The 17,408-nt window shown below is 45.7% G+C and overlaps 1 protein-coding gene and 2 pseudogenes across 1 annotated transcript; 2 read left to right on the top strand and 1 right to left on the bottom strand.

Moving 5' to 3' along the window:
• Nucleotides 1-17,408, bottom strand: part of LOC115320165 — an 88,149-nt pseudogene that overhangs the window by 48,620 nt on the left and 22,121 nt on the right.
• Nucleotides 1,134-1,655, top strand: LOC115316991. The gene has a single exon (XM_040217785.1). It carries the CDS (start codon nucleotides 1,134-1,136, stop codon nucleotides 1,653-1,655), a length of 522 nt encoding a protein of 173 aa, XP_040073719.1.
• On the top strand, nucleotides 3,428-4,918 carry LOC115320152 (annotated as a pseudogene).

Here is a 17,408-nt window from a genome sequence, read left to right as displayed (position 1 = left end):
TTTTAAGCCTACGAGACAAGTGTTCTTACGTAACCGCTCGCTTCCTGTTTTCCCCAGCTCCCTTCCAGGGTTCGGGAGGGCCAATCTTCGTACGTTTTCTTTTCTTTTGCCTTTAGGGGGCGCTAGTGGCCGGTACAAATTTAAACAAATAGAGATAATGTCTAGAATGGATATCTTTATACCACGATAAAATTATAGTTTATTGTAAAATTAGTGACAATGACAAATTTTTAAAGCCTCCCACTTTTCTAGTCCCAGCGTTTTATTTTAAATTCTCCTTTCCTCCCGCGAGTCTTTTCAGGAGCCTAGCCTAGCTGCCTACTCAGCCTAGTCAGCCTAGTCGCCTAGTGTTGGCCTAGTGATTCGCGCTCAGTTCCTCAGCGTCCTTAGCATATGTAGAAATATGTTTTCTAGCTTCCTGTCACTGCTTCAAAGCCAAAAAGGTTAGTGCCCGTTGGTGAGCAACAAGTATTCGTTTTGGGTGACAACTGTAGTTACAAACAAGTGCAATGTCATCGAACGATAAGAAAAAAAGGAAGCAGTACATGGAGCCAGGTCAAGACTATGCGATCCCAAAACAAACGAAATCCAACCGAGCGGCGAGGGTTCGAGAAGGAATTAGCCTGTCGGAGCCACCACCTGGTACAAGCTCGAGTTACTTGAGCGATCACTCAGCGGGCGATCTGGACCATCCGGACGACAGCAATGGTCACGCGTCAGGAGATGGAGATCAGGGTTCGCGCCGGTGCTGCAGACTCGACGACTCCAACGAAGTTGAAATGAGCCTTAGCGCCTCAAGCGAAGACGAAGCTACGTCCGACCAGAGCTATGGATCCGATGGCACAAGCAAAGAGGATGCGACATCCGATGACGTGAGCCAAGATGGGCTGAGCGGAAGTGAAACGACATCAAGTTGCAGTTACGATGATGAAGCGAGCCAAGATCGGCTGAGCGGAAGTGAAACGGCTTCAAGTTGCGGTTACGATTCCGAGAGAGAAGAATCCAACTCTGCCGCCAGCGACGATGATGACCAGTCAGACTTTAAGAGCTTTGAAGTAATGTGCAGTGGGCCCACTCTTCCTGGTCAGGATACGACCCGAGGCCAAGTTTTGTTGTTGATCCTGGCATATGTTATGTCTGCAGGTCTCTCGTGGACGCAGACTGAAGGTCTTCTAAAACTAGTCAACACTCTCTTTGGCATTTTGGTAGCACCAAAATCGAAGTTCCTTTTCCGGAAAGTTTGGAAGCAAAACCAGCGAGGCATGGTAGATTTTCATTTTTTTTTTTGCGAACGATGCTCTAGGGCATTCGGTGTCTGTAAAGCTCCCATCCAAGGCAAGAACATGAGGTGCTCGCAGTGCAGCACTCTGTATAAAGCAGAGGAAATGGTCGCTGATGGGACATTTTTTATAATTTTCAACCTACGAAAGCAACTGCAACACCTGGTGAAAAACTGCAAGGAGGCTCTATGGGACAACATGGAGAAGATTGCACAGAGGTCACATGACATCTTCACTGACCTGACCGACGGAGACCTTGTCAGGAAAGCACGAGAGAAGTTGGGCTGCACAATGCACGATTTAACGGCGAGCTTCAGTACCGATGGATCACCAGTTTTTAAATCCAGCAAAACTCTATGTGGCCCATTCACATGATGTTGAATGAACTGCCCCCCATTCTTCGGTGGCAGAACCTTTTGCTCGGCGGAATCTGGTTCGGCGAAAAGAAGCCAGATATGTCGCTCTTCCTCAACGGGTTCGTCGGGCAGTTTCAAAGAATCGGCTCACTCAAGTGGAGTTGCCACAAAAATGAACAGGCTCTTTCATCCAAGGTGTATGCGGTGTGTTGCATTGCAGATGCTCCTGCTAGAGCAGCAGTGCTAAATCGGAAGCAATTCAACGGGTACTATGGCTGCCCGTGGTGCTACCACATTGGAAGACTGGTTGAAGGTGTGTATTTTTTTCAGCAATTGCCCTTTGACCTACAAACCATAAACCTTCATTTTCAGATGGCATAACTCAATTTAAGCCTGTTGCGAAATAGTGTAGTGTTGTCGGGCTCAGAAATTGCTTCTTACCACTGGTGATATGATTGTTTGAAAGAAAAGCCCCTGCTGAAGTATGTGTTTCTCTCATGCCACCCTAACGGTTGGTTCGAGGTTCGAATTGATACTCTGTCGACCAGTGCCATCAGAGTGCACTCCTAGCTGCTTACAGTAGACGTAGCTGACCATAAAATCAACATTGCAGAGCTGGATTCATTGTTTCTGGCTGTGATTGAACCTTCTTGCTATAATAAAATGCGCATGGTTTTCATCTGCATTCATGGGCGTACCAACCGGGGGGCGCTTCCCCCCCCCCCCCCAGTCTTCAGAGTTGGGGGGGGGAGGGGGGGCAAGACATGTGTTTGCCCCCCCCCCCCCCCCTGAAACAGCCGCCACTGGGCAGGGCAAGCACTGGCCGGCGGTGCCCAAGGGATACCTAGGGCACCGCCCACCGGCCCTGGGGGGGGGGGGGGGAAGTGGGATCTGGTTTGCCCCCCCACTCAAAAACAAGTTGGTACACCACTGTCTGCATTATGCGGGGACTTAACTGCCATGTTGGTTGCCACTTGTAATCTTGCTCTTTGCACAGGTGCGGGCTGCGCTACTTTCGAATGCATTTGTTGCCGTCGAAGGAACATTCCTGCACTTCGAGCAGTTCTAATTTTCACATTTGACAAGCACTGACTAGTATAAGATTGTTGCCCCAAGGTGGGAAATTTACATCAGTGCTAGACACAAACGAACGGAAGCCTTAAGGCAGTTCTATGCGTGGAGCCATGTTGCAGCAGCGAAATCACTGAAGTGGTGAATGTTCACGTTTTTCACTTCTCCACAGTGAGATTAACTGACCTTTCTTGTCACACTGCACTTTTCAATGATTTAGCCTGGTTAACTAGTTCGCTGCTGGAAGCACAAAGGCACGCACTGTCTTAGTCTTAGTTTATAAAATCCAGAATCCACCTCCAATCGCCCGAGGTTAACTTGCCCACCTGAGTAGACCAGGGATCGGCAACAGTTTGAATCAGCGGGCCGGGTGGCTGTGAGCCGGATTTCAGAAAGATGAGGCCGGGAGCCGGATGAAACTGCCTCGCGGGCCGTAGGTTCTTGACCACTGGCGTAGAATTTTAAGCTGTTCGCTCTATGCACAACCAGCACAAAGGCTGAACTAGGTGTCACAAATATGACTGCCCAAGATGGCTGGTCTAGATTAATACATGCAAATGTTTTTTAACACTTTCATGTCCGAGTAAAAGGATTTGCAAAAAGTTAACTGTACATACCAGATGTCTGGTAGCCCAGATGGTGCCTATTTTGAGCTTTGTGCCAAATAAAACAACAGATTTTTGTGTCAAATAAAACAACAGATTCAAATGAGTCCAAGAATCAATTTGCAATGAGACTGCGTTTGCAGCTTTGCTTACAAGCCTTTACTGATTTGTTCCAAACAGAGATTAACCCGCAACATCACGGTCGCCAACCGCTACAAAAATGACAAGGGAACAATGCAATGACAAAACTGCCCCTTCAGTATCCTGAGCTTACTTTGACTCGTTGTAAGAGAGTGATCATTCATGATATAACAGTTCAATATTTCTTCTTTTCTAGGCACTCTAAAGTACCCCCACAGCTGCACTCTGACTGAGAGGACACACGAGGGAGTGCTACAGGACATGAAAGCAGCAGTGATGACTGGTACCACAAAGCATGGAATGTATGGGCCGAGCCCCATTGCACGACTCCAAGGATTTGACTTGGTTTAGAGCGTAGTGCCGGACTACATGCATTGTCTACTTGAAGGTGTCACTAAACAGCTGACAGAGGCGTGGTTCTCGAGTACCGGTGCTGCATTCTACATCGGAAACCAGATGACCGCCGTAGATTGTAGGTTTGCAAGGATATGTCCCCCGAATCTTTTTGCGCGCTCAACACGATCAATGAAAGAACGAGCTCTGTGGAAGGCTAAAGAATGGAGGTATTGGCTGGTCTATTATGCTATGCCCTGCCTTCATAGCATACTACCACGGGAGTACTTCGTGCACCTCACACTCTTGTGTCAGGCAACATTTCTGCTCGTGCAGAAGACTGTTAGCAGGGCCGACATCAGACCTGCTGAATCACTTTTAACGCGTTTTCTTCAACATGTATCTGCCCTTTATGGTGAAGCTGCAGAAACATCAAACATGCATCTGCTTATGCATTTGCCAAAATCTGTAATGCAGCTTGGTCCCTTGTGGGCTACATCAATGTTCCCGTTTGAGAGTGCAAATAGTGTGCTCCTGCTCCTTGTCACCGCTGCGAAAGGTGTCCCTCTGTAGGTTTCCGAGAGATGGGTCATGAAGCAGACCCTGTTAAGACTCGGTGATGTGATCCACCTCCCAGCTAGCTTTGACCAACTGTTTCGGACGTTTATGAAGATTCGGGATGTTCCTGAGGACGGTGTTTTGGGCGTTCCACAGGCAGGCTCAATGACAGCTGCTGTGCATGGTCTTCTTGGGTGTCACTTTGGCCAGGTACCCACTCTTGAAAAGCATTTGAGAGCAAGGGTACAGGGCTTTGAAGTCCACAGCTGCGAGTACACGCGCCCCAAGAAGACGTGCACATAGTTTGTAAAGATGCGAGATGGCACATACTGCAAAATTCAGACTATTTACAGAAACACATCAAGCAGTGCCATTCTTTTTGTTTGTAAAAGCCTCATTATTGAAGACTTTGGAACTGGTAGTGCCAAGTACTTGCACAAGTGTATTGTGCCTCCCAATGAGGAGAGTTTAGTTTTGTTCTCATCTAACGAGCTTGAAGGTATCTGCGTCTTCATTGACCATGAACATGGACCTTATTTGTGTGATATGCCTAACTTCTACGAGAAAGAGTAAATATAGAGCGAGTAAATCTACAACATTCTAAGTTCCTGGTTCAAGGATTCCTTGGTATGAAGAACGCATGAGCAAGGTACTCGCTAGCATGAGTGCTTCACTTCGAAGGATGCCCCCATTGAATGCTAGCATTTGAGGTAAGCAAGCTAGTTCTTCTGTTGTTCTTATCAAGGAACCCTTGAAGCAGCAATTTGGAAAGTGGTGGATTTATAAATGCTTGCTGCTTTAAAGAAGCCTCGAAGAAGCACCAGGCATTTTGCCAAAACTTGGCCTTGTCAAAAGCTAAGCCTGTTACCAAAATGTTGGGCGCCACTCAGCCTTCCAGGACATTGCTTTTTAAATTCTTGCTGCCAGCCCCCCATACCCGTCTACAATTCACCTCGGCCTATGGTGAACTGAAGGTCAAAGGTAAAGGCTGCCACGTCCAGTCATGACCCACATAAAAACCATGTGGTATTTGGCTTCGAGGATCACTGACAGGGATGGGCAAACATGAGTTGAATTGAATAGCATTGTGTCATTTGTGCATTTGGCAGTGCAAAGAAAGCCACAACATACTGCACTGGCTTTCTTTGCAGTATGAGAAAATAGGAAAGACACCGGGCTATTTAATTCAAAGAATTATTTGCCCATCCCTAATTGATGACGTACAGACCAATACATTGTTTATATAAGTGACTCGTGATTTAACCGGCAGTTCTGAGCTTTTGCCTTCAGTCCATTGTTGGGCGAGGCGAAGTGCAGTGCACACAAAACAATGATTAGCACAAATAGCTGATTGGCAGGCTTTCCTCTTGTTCTCTGAAAATTGAAGCTGTCACCGAAACAACTGCTGTGTAAAATGACCTTTTGTGGAGCAGTCATTAAAGTCATTTTGGTGTTCATTAGAATCTTGTCGAGTAAAATGTGAAAAAAGCGGCAGTGTCATGTTTGTACTAAATGTGCAATGCGCGAGTGTTGCGATTCACCATATTTGTTGTCAGTTAAGCTTCTCACTTGTTCAGTTGTTGGAGTTCATATATAGTTTTTATCAAATGATCGCTTTGCCTGTTTTGGTGGGGGGGCCTGAGAGAGGGACTTCAACGTTTAGGGGTAGAAATTGGAGTTGTGGGAAATTAAATGTGGCCGTGGGTCCCCGTCTTCCTGATGTAGTATGTAGGATGTCAGTGAATTGAGGAATGGGGTGTTTTTTGTGGAGTCGGGACCACTCCTCCAGTGTTAAAAGTCTTTCCTCTCGAAGAGGCTTGGTTGCCGTTTCTTCAGCCATGTCAGGCCTGTACAACCCCAAATGAAGGGGCTTAGTGTGGCTGTGTTGTTCCTGGTGTAGGCATTGCACCTGCATGGTGCCCTCAATATCGACAGGTCTGAAGCTCGATTGGTTGGTCGGTGTGAATGAACATAGTCGATTATAATTCATGTTTAGAGCAAAAATAGACTCTGCTTGTGCTGTAAACATGTTTCATTTTCAGCACGCTGCCTTAAGCTTGTATAAAGCTCCAATTATTGACCCCTTCCACAGTTTACAAGACTTCCTGTGTAACAATAGTTGTTCCTATATGATGAGGAGTGTTATCGAGCACTCTCTTGTGCTTTTATTGAATGCCTTTCAGTGCTCTTAGCTCTGTATTTCATGACTGATTGAATAAAACTGTTTGCTGTGCTTGTGCATTCAGCACCATTTCTGCATTTCTTCGTGGTCTGTGTGAGTGCACGCAATATAGTCTCAGTCAGCAAAGGATGATATCAGAATGAGAAAACGGTGCAAACGAAACGACGGACCAGTAGAAGAGTACACACAGACAAGGTGCTGTATCAATCTGTCTGGATCCCCTTGAATCAGTGTAAAGTAAGTGTAAGAATGCTGCAGTGAATTATGTCCTTACAAATGCTTTGTATCACGTGTGGCCAGACAAAGTACTCAAGAGCCGCAAACAGAATTAGCCAGGGTATTTTGGGTAAAGGGCACTGACTAAGATAAGATGGAGATTCCCATCTTGGCTGCAAACAGGTGTCTGCCCCGCACCTGGGTTCTCAATTATTGTCGGGTTAGCATATGGCTCCAGCAAACGACACATCACTCATGTGTAAGCATATCCAGGCATATCTATGATCATGCGAGCCCGCGGGTTGCTTTTGCTGCATCTGCCATGCTCTGCAGCAATTGCGACGAGAGTTCGTGTAATCAGACGACCGGTGGACTAACGCCATTGGCCCGTGGTCTGGTCTCCTCGCCGCATGTAAGGCTGGAGGCGCTTGCACGCGTCGGACGTCCAGTTCGGTTCGAACGCATGACCGCCAGCGGTCGTCAGAGGAACGGCGGTGCAGCGTACAGGCGTACGCTGCACGGCCGGGAGTGGGCAGCGTAAGCGCGGCGCCGAGTTCTCGCGGTGCGTCGAGCTTACGGCATGCGCAACGAACGTATGATAGAATAGTAACAAAAATGTTTCCGCACAAGCCTGTGTAGCATTCTCAACTTGGTGAAATCAGACGACCGATGGGCACACGCGCGGCATCATCTGATAAACAGCTCGAGCAATGCGAGTGAATATTTGTACGGTCAGATTTTTCTTGCTGCTCTCTTATGAAACATGGTGCGCCGTGCACCGCTCGTGTTACATAGAAGAGCAGTAATAAACGTCTGACGGTGCACACATACGATCGGCATGCATTCTCCAAATATTTTTCCCGTCGCCAAAAATAAGTAGCTATGTTCTAATTCCCTGAAATGTGTTTTCTCCGCCTAAGTCGCGGCCCCACAGACATCTCAAGAAGCCTGAAGGTTTTTTCGACCCCATTAGAAAAGTTCTTGACAGGTTTTCAGACATTTCAAGGCATTCTAAAGGGCACTTTAGACATTTCAGGAGAGCCTCTGACGGGGCCAACGAACCCACCAGAAAATATCGGCGCACCCTTCAAACATCTCAGGAATTCCTGAAGTCCCCTTCACACCCTTCAAAAAATTTCTGAAGTCCCCTCAGAGCGATTTTCAATAGGGAAGACAACAACTAAAAAAAAAAACAATGGGAAAACCAACAATCGAATTCACCTGCTCTCCAGTAGCACGACATCTATGGCATGCAGACCTGCAGAATGAGCAAGCAGTTTAAAAACAGTGTATGTCCTATTTATAATTTTTTTTCATGCGGCAATGCAAGCGCTGGAAGGAGGTTTCACGACATTAACGAAATTTCTTGCAATCAGTTGAGAACAAGTCAGAGCGGTGAACTTGTCCTTGCCCCTGGCATAACGTTTTAGTGTTGCCCATGAAAACTCACATAAATTTGTAAATAAAAACAAAAAAGACTAACCTTCATAAAAAAAATCTGTAACTTTGGCAAAGAAAAGTTACCTTGAACAAAATATGTGCGATACAGTTGTACAGCGTCCATTTGTGTGCTTAACCAATTTTGAGGCAAATCGGCGACAATGAAATGGCGACGTTTGAGTACAATTAAGGGAAAGACAGAAAGGATGCATACCTACAACAAAAAAATTTAGAACGACCACGGGCAGGAAACTCTGGTGAGGCTCTCGGAGCGACTCCCTGCAATGGGCCTGCGCAGACCACAGAACAAGATCGGTCAGAGCTTGCAGCCATAAGGTGCTTCATACCATGAAGTTACAGAAGCCAGTGCAATTGGAAGCAAAGTGCATTTCATTTCCCTGCAGAACAAAGAGTTTAATAGCTAGTATGCATTCATACGGTGATACAGTCATGAATGCAGAGACTTTTCAATGCAGCGCTATATCACCAACTTGTTAACCATGCCGGGCAACACTAAAAGCCGAGAGCATTATTCCAAACTATCTCAGCTTAAAGTTAACCACGACAGAAGCTTCAAGCCATCCTTGCAAATTCAGTGCACAAAGCAAGCCATGTGACCTTCTAGTTGGACGCCATGGTCCGTCCAGCTTATAATCATGTGTCATGCTGTTTTTGCTGCAATGGCTTGTAGTGTCAAAAGTGGTTCAGCCTAAAGAGACGCAAAGTATAGATGTTTGTGAGTGGGGCCCTCACCTAGTCTGCAGCTACATTGCGAAATAGGACGTTCCAACCGGGATGTTTGCTGCCTATAACCACACGACCAGGTTGTGCCCAGCGATTGTTCGAGCTGAGTACATGTCCTCGACAGTGCCATTATTTGACAAGCATTTTTATGAATGTTAAACATGACTGACTTACAGAGAGACTCCACCTCAACGACTAATGACTTGGGATACCTAACTGAATACTGATATATCAACTAACTGCAAAACAATTACCTGGCAGGCATTAAATTTTTCAAGAGGTTGGGTCGACTCCGCATTAAGAGTGGGCAGGTTGGCAGCGGCGCGGCCGAGATGCTTAATAAGTTGTTCCTTTTTTTTGTTCAGATCACGCTGCTGCCTCATGGAAAATCCACTGATACGACAGCAACTGATCTTTGCTTCGAGGGTACCATCGGTTGCACGCGTGGAAGTTGCGCGGTGACAAGTCATTACACCTCATCCTACCGTGACTCGACGACGGCCGGTGACATCTTCGACTACCAGGTGTCGTGGGACACCGAGCGACTACATGGGACATCAGCGTTGCTGTCCGAGTGTATAAAGGCGTGCCATCTCGACAACTACTTCAGTGGGCAGGTTGGCAGCGGCGCGGCCGAGATGCTTAATAAGTTGTTCCTTCTTTTTGTTCAGATCACGCTGCTGCCTCATGGAAAATCCACTGATACGACAGCAACTGATCTTTGCTTTGAGGGTACCGTCGGTTGCACGCGTGGAAGTTGCGCGGTGACAAGTCATTACACCTCACCCTACTGTGACTCGACGACGGCCAGTGACATCTTCGACTACCAGGTGTCGTGGGACACCGAGCGACTACATGGGACATCAGCGTTGCTGTCCGAGTGTATAAAGGCGTGCCATCTCGACAACTACTTCAGTGGGCAGGTTGGCAGCGGCGCGGCCGAGATGCTTAATAAGTTGTTCCTTCTTTTTGTTCAGGTACGTTTTAAAATTGACAATTTCTATTCTTTCCGTTCGGACGATCGTTTTTTATTGCTGCTGACCTGCCCACGCCACTTGCAGGCTTGTGTTGCCACTTCCGCTTCTTTTTTTCGGTCACTTCTTTGTTGTGGCGACGTTGAACAAAATCCTGGTCCTATGAGTGCAGAGCAGTTGGCCCAGTTCACGCAGATGCTTCACCTGTTGAACGAACTGAATTTTCGGTCGCAAAGGTTTGAGACAGGTCAAACAAAGTTAAAAAGTTCCATTGATGAAGTAAAACAGGGCCAAAAAACAATCGACGACAAAATTACAAATATCGGGGAAAGACTTACGTCTGTTGAGAATAAAGCGGGAACAATGGAGAGTGAACTGGATGGACTGCGACGGGAAATCAGAGATCAGAGGAATGTTAATGCCGCCTTGCACTCACGACTGAATGAAATGGAGGATCAGTCCAGGCGAAACAATCTACTTTTCTACGGAATTCCTGACAGTGTGTCTGAAACGTGGTCACAGGCGGAAGAAAAGGTTAAAAACGCGTTAGCGCTCTGCTTCGACAGGGGTTCAGCTGAGTTGACTGCCAACACGCTGTCATTTGACGTCGAGCGTGCTCATAGACTGGGACAGTATTTCGCAAACAAATGTAGACCAGTGATTGTCAAATTTTCGTCTTTTAAAACGAAGGACCAGGTGATGCAGCTCAGAGCCAAGCTAAAGTTAAACTGCATCAGCATTAGCGAAGATTTTTGTCCTGCGACACGCCTGGCTCGAAGGAACCTAATCGAATTTGGAAAGACTCAGAGTTCCACCTTTAAACTTACTTATAACAAGTTGTATGTAAACGATAAGTGTTATTTTTATGAACAAGAGCTAGACCAGATCTCAGAGCTCTCTCGACCACGACCCTCCCGTAATTTGGTGCAACAATCACCAAGGTCTGAGGGTGCGCCCAGTGCACCCACATCACTTTAGCGGTCGGCGACGGGTGGTGATCGTAATCTTCCCTCGCCTACTATGTCCAGTGCCTCCTTAGTACGTGATTTTTCTTTTTTGCTTTGTAACGTCAGGAGCGTTATCAACAAGCGCGACGCCTTGTCTTCTTTAATTGACTCATGTCTTGCTGATGTAGTTGTCTTGACGGAAACTTGGCTATCCGCAAAAGTAGATTATAGTGAGATTTTAAATTGCCAAAAGAAGTATCGGTTCTACAGATGTGACAGGGGAACTCGGTCTGGGGGTGGCGTTTTGATAGCGGTTTGCGACGAGTTGGTTTCTTTTGGTGTGTCGCTTGCCTCGCCTTTAGAATTAACTTCTTTGCGCATTCGTCTGAACTACAAGGACGTAATTTTTTGCGCTTGTTATCGCCCCCCTAATTCACTTTACACCTTGAATACATTACACCAAAGGTATCCGTCATTACCCATTTTTGTTCTTGGTGATTTTAATTTCCCTGGCGTTTCCTGGGACGCACCTATTCCCATAGCAAGCTTCGGCTCTCTTGAGTGCAATTCCTTTCTTACTACATGCTCGGATTTTAACTTGACTCAGCTCGTGAAATGTCCAACCCGTACAACCCCGACAAGTGCCACGGTCCTTGACCTAGTATTCACTACCCATCCAGATCTTGTACAATCACTTTCAGTTTTTCCAGGTGTAAGCGATCATTCCGTCATTCACTTTAATATTCCGAACAGTTCGCCTCGCAAAAGTGCAGCTTCAAAGGTATTTAGAGACTATAGTAGGGCTGACTACACGGGGATTAATAATGAACTCGAGATATTTTTATCAGATTTTCTTCAAATATTTTCTGAGCAATCGTTGGAAGATAATTGGTGTATCTTTAAATCGAAAGTAACTGAACTTACTAGCTGTTACATACCCCTTCGTAAAATTAGAAATACACAGTCACCTTGGTATACACCAACATTAAAACGGTTATCAAACAAAAAAAAGCGCCTTTTTCGACGAGCCAAGATATCAACGATCCCAGAGAGATGGGCAGCTTATCATTGTGCAGAGGATGAGTACGCACGTGCACTGTCTCTCGCCAAACATACTTTTTTTAATCAAACCCTTCCATCGCTACTGGAAACTAATCTGCCTAAATTTTGGCACGTTGTGAGCGGAAGTGAAAGGAAACCAATTGAACTTGCTACGGAAAGCGAATCGGTCGTTCCTAGGGAAAACTGCTGCGTTGTTTTGAACTCTGCATTCTCATCGTCGTTTGTTAACAGCACGCCATGTATGTTTCCCGATGTTCCGGTTTATGATTTTATTCCGATGGATCCAATAGTTATTGACTGGGCAGGCGTAATGAAATTAATTCAAAATATGAAGCTTTCCTCTTCTCCAGGTGATGATGGCATTAACCCCAAATTTTTGAAGAACACCGAAGTGTATTCATCTATAATATTGTCGAAGATTTTTGCACAATCATTAGAATCCTGTACGCTCCCGGACGACTGGAAGGTGGGAAAGGTGGTTCCTCTGCACAAATCAGGGAACACTCATTGTCCCAATAATTATAGACCCATTTCATTAACCAGTATACCGTGCAAACTCATGGAACATGTCATATAGTGTCATATGGTGTCCTTCCTCGAAACTAATTCTTTTTTTAGTATGCATCAACACGGCTTCAGAAAAAATTACTCATGTGAAACTCAACTACTCGCCTTTACTAACGACTTATTCACTGCTGCAGATCACTTAATCACTGTTGACTGCATTTTCATCGACTTTTCTAAAGCATTCGATAGTGTCTGTCATAGTCTGCTCCTCTATAAATTAAGTAAACTTAACATGGACCCTAATATTTTTAAATGGATAGAATGCTTCTTGTCTAATCGCACGCAATATGTAACCGCCAATGACCATAACTCCCCTCACTGTCCTGTAACGTCCGGTGTCCCGCAGGGGTCAGTGCTAGGGCCCTTGCTTTTTCTTATTTATATTAACGACTTACCTAGCTGCATTTCTTAATCTATAAAACTTTTTGCTGACGCCTGTGTTGTTTATCGCAAAATTCTGGAACCTGCTGATCATCATGCTCTTCAGTCTGACCTCGATAACATTTCATTTTGGTGTGACACCTGGCTAATGAAGCTTAACCCTGCCAAATGTAAGTCAATGAGAATTGCACGTCATTCAAATCACATCCTACCGTGTGACTACTTACTTAGCGGTGTTCGCCTAACCCAAGTTTCGTCCTACAAATATCTTGGCATTATCATTTCTGCTAACCTTTCATGGCAAGATCACGTCGACTACATCACTAGTAATGCTAATCGCGCACTCGGTTATCTACGGCGTAATTTTTCTTTAGCCCCAACTAACTTGAAACTCATACTTTATAAAACTTTAGTGAGGTCAAAGCTTGAATATGCATCATCAATCTGGGACTCTCATATTAACTCCATTATTCTTCAAATAGAAGCCATTCAAAACCGTTCCGCGCGTTTCATCTTCTCAAATTACTTTCGGACTGCCAGTGTCACTTCTATGAAATCTAATCTAAACTTACCCGATCTTTCATTGCGTCGTAAACTATCTCGTCTTTGTCTCTTTCATAAGGTTTATCATTTCAATTCTCTACTCGGTGACTCTCTTTCTGCCACCATCGTACATCTCTTCCCGCAGCGACCATCAGTTCAAGGTTGGCGTCCCAGGCAGCCGCACGAATTTGCACTTCCACTCGTTCATTCCCAAAACCTGCACAGACTGGAACCACCTCCCCGCCTCCATAGCTTCAATCACTGACACCGACCGTTTCAAAAGTGCTGTTTGCAACCATTTTTTGTAATCCCTCTGCTGTGTTTATGTTCATGTTGTATTTTTTTTGGTTTCTTCTTTTTTGCTTCACCACTCCTCTCTGTAATGCTTCGGCTTTGAGAGTAAATAAATGAAATGAAAAGTTGAAGAAGTCGATGCGTAATAGGACAATAAAAAAACAAAAATATGCCTTAGAATTTCTTTTGCACCCCCAAAATGATGTGTTTTTGAAGGTAAGGTAAACAATGTTCTTGATTCAGGAAGTGCCTCAGCTGTACAAATGCATATGCAATAAGGGCACTTGCCAAGGCTATTCTACTCAGCTCTGTGCAGGTTAAGCTAAATTAAAGTATAGAAGAACACACTCACTGACACCATGAGAAAAGCAGGGAGAAGTCTCCGTTGTTCGACCTCCAGCCCGTGTGCTACCTTCGATGACGTTTCAGCGCCTGATGAGCCTGGAGTGAGCACATCTGTCCAAAGCGGGGTGAAAAGCACAAGCACGTGCTGGAGGACGCCCAGCCATTCTCTTTTTGTCATCGGCTATACTACATATTTTTAGTAAGACATATTTTTAAGTGAGAAAAAGTATTGCAAATATGCAGTCCACCTTAAAGATAACAACAGTTGCCATTTACCATTTTCCAAATAAGTGCTCCCACCTATCGGAACATCTACACATGTGTTGCGTGAGTGGGTTCAGGACTGAGAGGCTAGAAAACGAAGCGCTCACAAGCCTTGTCTGGCACTTCCAACCATGCGGATAAATTCGTCGCAAACCCCCGATTTCTAGACAAAATGATTTAGAATAAGCAAATCTTGTCTACGCCCGAGGTAGAACATTGAATTGTGATTGCCCCATATTGTGCCAACTATCCTTCAAACTGCGGTACCACCTGCAAATAAACTATGTTGTGTTGCGGTACGCGTCCATGCTGCCTGCTTCAGAGGAAAACCACTGCTCGTGTTGTAGACGACATCCCACAATGTACAGGCAACAATGTTTAACAAACTAAAACAAAATTGATAACATTCAATAGACACAGATAGGCTCACAAAAAGTGTCAACAACATGATTGTTGTTGTTGGTTTTACTCTTGCATACAAACAAAAGTGACTTCCTCTTTCCTCCGATGTACAGTAAAACCCCCTTATCTTCGTGACCCCTATTTCTTCTCGAATCGGTCACAGAGGACATAATCGCAGCCACTGAATTCCGCAAAATTAAAGGCTGCGAAAATTAAAGGTTCGCCAACATTAAGGGGTTTACTGTTCTTCCGTGTGTCACGTGATGTTAACATTTCAAGGAGGCTGAAGGTATTGGTTTAAGAAAAAAATTGACCTATGAAAAAAAATGCCCTTCTCCAGATTAGGCATGCAAGGTTCTTTTGCACTACCTATAAAGTGGCAAGTTTGTTTCGGCAGAGCTTTTGGTAAAACGGAGTCACAAAAGTAGCTATACTTGGCGACAACTATTTTGTGCTGCATTATAAAGCTAGAGTAGATTCCACAGTGCTTCAGCACAGCACTGTTTGTTGCGAGAGCATAAGTGGTTTAGTGTTGCATCCCATTTGCATGATCTAGAGAAACTAGCGCTGACAGAGTTGGAGCACTTCAAATAATAACAGCTAGGGTGCCTCAATGTCCTTCTGTAAAGGGTGATGCCACCCTTTGTAGTACCCGATGCCGACAGCGCGCGCTCACGGGTAAAATACAAAGAAATCGACGAAAACAAAATGTCGCCATAGCACAGTCAGCGCCAAAAGCGCGCGCAAGGACACGCTCTTTCACGCGCTTCCGAACAAAAAATAAAAATAAAAGTGCGGGACAAAATGGCGAGATGTCTCCACCCTAAGCAAAGCGCACATGAAGGCACCCTAATAACAGCCGACTGTAGAAGCATTGAGAGATGCACACATGCGAATTGTGCATTTCTTAAAAGTGGATTCGAGCAAAGGTAAAAACAATTGTATACTTACGACGGTCGTACTTGCCTTTCCGAAGCACGACCACTTTTCCTCGGTAGCACCATCCAGTAAGAAGCACCAGCAACACGCCCATGAGACGCCGCCGACTCCTTGATTGAATGACGACCCGCCTGATGTCTTGGAAGGAGATCCGGAACACTGCTTTAGGCCAGATGTTGTATCTGGTGGGGCAGGGGCTAGAAGTAAAAATTAACAAATTTATCTGAAGTGCTATATTCCTATAGGATAGCAGTATTTTTTTATGCCAGTGATGCGCACAAATGGTTGGTTTATATGATGAACCAGCAGCCCCTATTTTGCTTAACTGTAACGCAGTGTCTAACGTTACGTCCGACGGAACCCGAAATAAAAATTAGTTATGCCCAACGTAACTGTCAAGCATTCGAGTTACGTCCGACGTAACACAAAATAAAAATTAAAGTTAACATATTTACTCGAAAATAGGTCGAAGCCTATTTGTTGGAACCACCGAAAATAAAAAAAAAAAAATAATTCAAATATATGTCGACCTTTTTTTTTATTTTTAAAAACAGGAGAAATCTTGGGCAAAAGAAACAAACCTTTATTTACATCACTCTCAGCTAAATCACGGGGCGATGCCAAAAACTTTATCACCGTCAGAAATTCTGGACATGTCATCGTCGTCCGAAGCTTCGTCAGCTTGGTAGACATCCTCGCAAATTTGCAACAATACTTCACTGAAAGCGTTGTAAAATGACAAGAAGAAACGAAAGAAGGTGCAAAGCGACAAAAGACAAACTACAAAGACGCAAGCAAAGCCGCCGTGTCGCCATGAGCAACACGCGAGCCGAGCGTTGGCCGAGCCGCCTCAAGCAACAAACAGAAGTAACTTCTTTTTTTTTTTGTGTGCACGTTTGCGAGGTTGAGGGCAAAGTGCATGGCGCATCGCGTTTCTTTCCTTCCCCGTTGCCCAGCAAGGGGAACGCTAGTGGCTAGAGGCGCGATGGTGAAACCAGACGCCCGAGATGCGCGCGATAGCGGCACCGGCCACCGCGGTTGTTTTCGTGCACCAAAAGCGTTTTGAAACAAGAAGCGGCGCGGCTATTGAGGAGTTTCAGCGACGGTGTCACCGCCCTGGCGGCCGGTCGCCGAAAGAGAACGAGGGGGATAGGTTCGCTGGGCGTTGGCTTTGTGTAAATGCGTTGGCCGCGAACGTAGGCTTATAAACTTCGGCAGCAAGAATATTACGCGGCTCTAGTGTTCCGGTACGAGCAACAGAGATGACATGAACTGCTACGACTAGCTACGACCACCCGCCGCGGCGATGCAGGCGTCGAAGGAGCGCAACCTGTGTACTACGCAGTCAGTCGCCGTCGCCCGACGCAGGTAGTTTGGCATTCATGGCTTTCCGCCCCCGGTTCTTCGCTTGTACTTGGAACCGAGTATTATTCCCTGTGCTTGTGTATGTGCTCAGTGGCTGGATATGGACCTCATAGAGCAGAGGTCTTCAGTCTTCAGACTTGACAGCGACTCAAAGTTGACGGCGGAGGGGCTTGCAGCAACGCTTTCGGTTGGTGCACGGGTGCGACGACTACACGGATAAATTTTAAGATTGCGGCTAGCAAGGTGGGCCATAGTCGCTTTATGTTGACATGATTTTGAGTGTGGGTATTCCGTGCAAAAGCGAATCTATCGCGTTTCTAATCCACCTTTGTTTTTGTTGTTTTTAGCACGCACGACCGATTGAAAATGCTTCTGTACCGATCACGGAGTGAATGTCTT

The sequence above is a fragment of the Ixodes scapularis genome, unplaced genomic scaffold (genome assembly GCF_016920785.2).
Source record: "Ixodes scapularis isolate PalLabHiFi unplaced genomic scaffold, ASM1692078v2 PGA_scaffold39__5_contigs__length_11793443, whole genome shotgun sequence".
Taxonomy (NCBI): Eukaryota; Metazoa; Arthropoda; class Arachnida; order Ixodida; family Ixodidae; genus Ixodes; species Ixodes scapularis.
This window is presented reverse-complemented; position numbering and strand designations above follow the sequence as displayed.

Excerpts from the sequence above, each read along its gene's own strand:
- LOC115316991 (XM_040217785.1), top strand. The coding sequence starts at position 1,134 with ATGTCTGCAGGTCTCTCGTGGACGCAGACTGAAGGTCTTCTAAAACTA.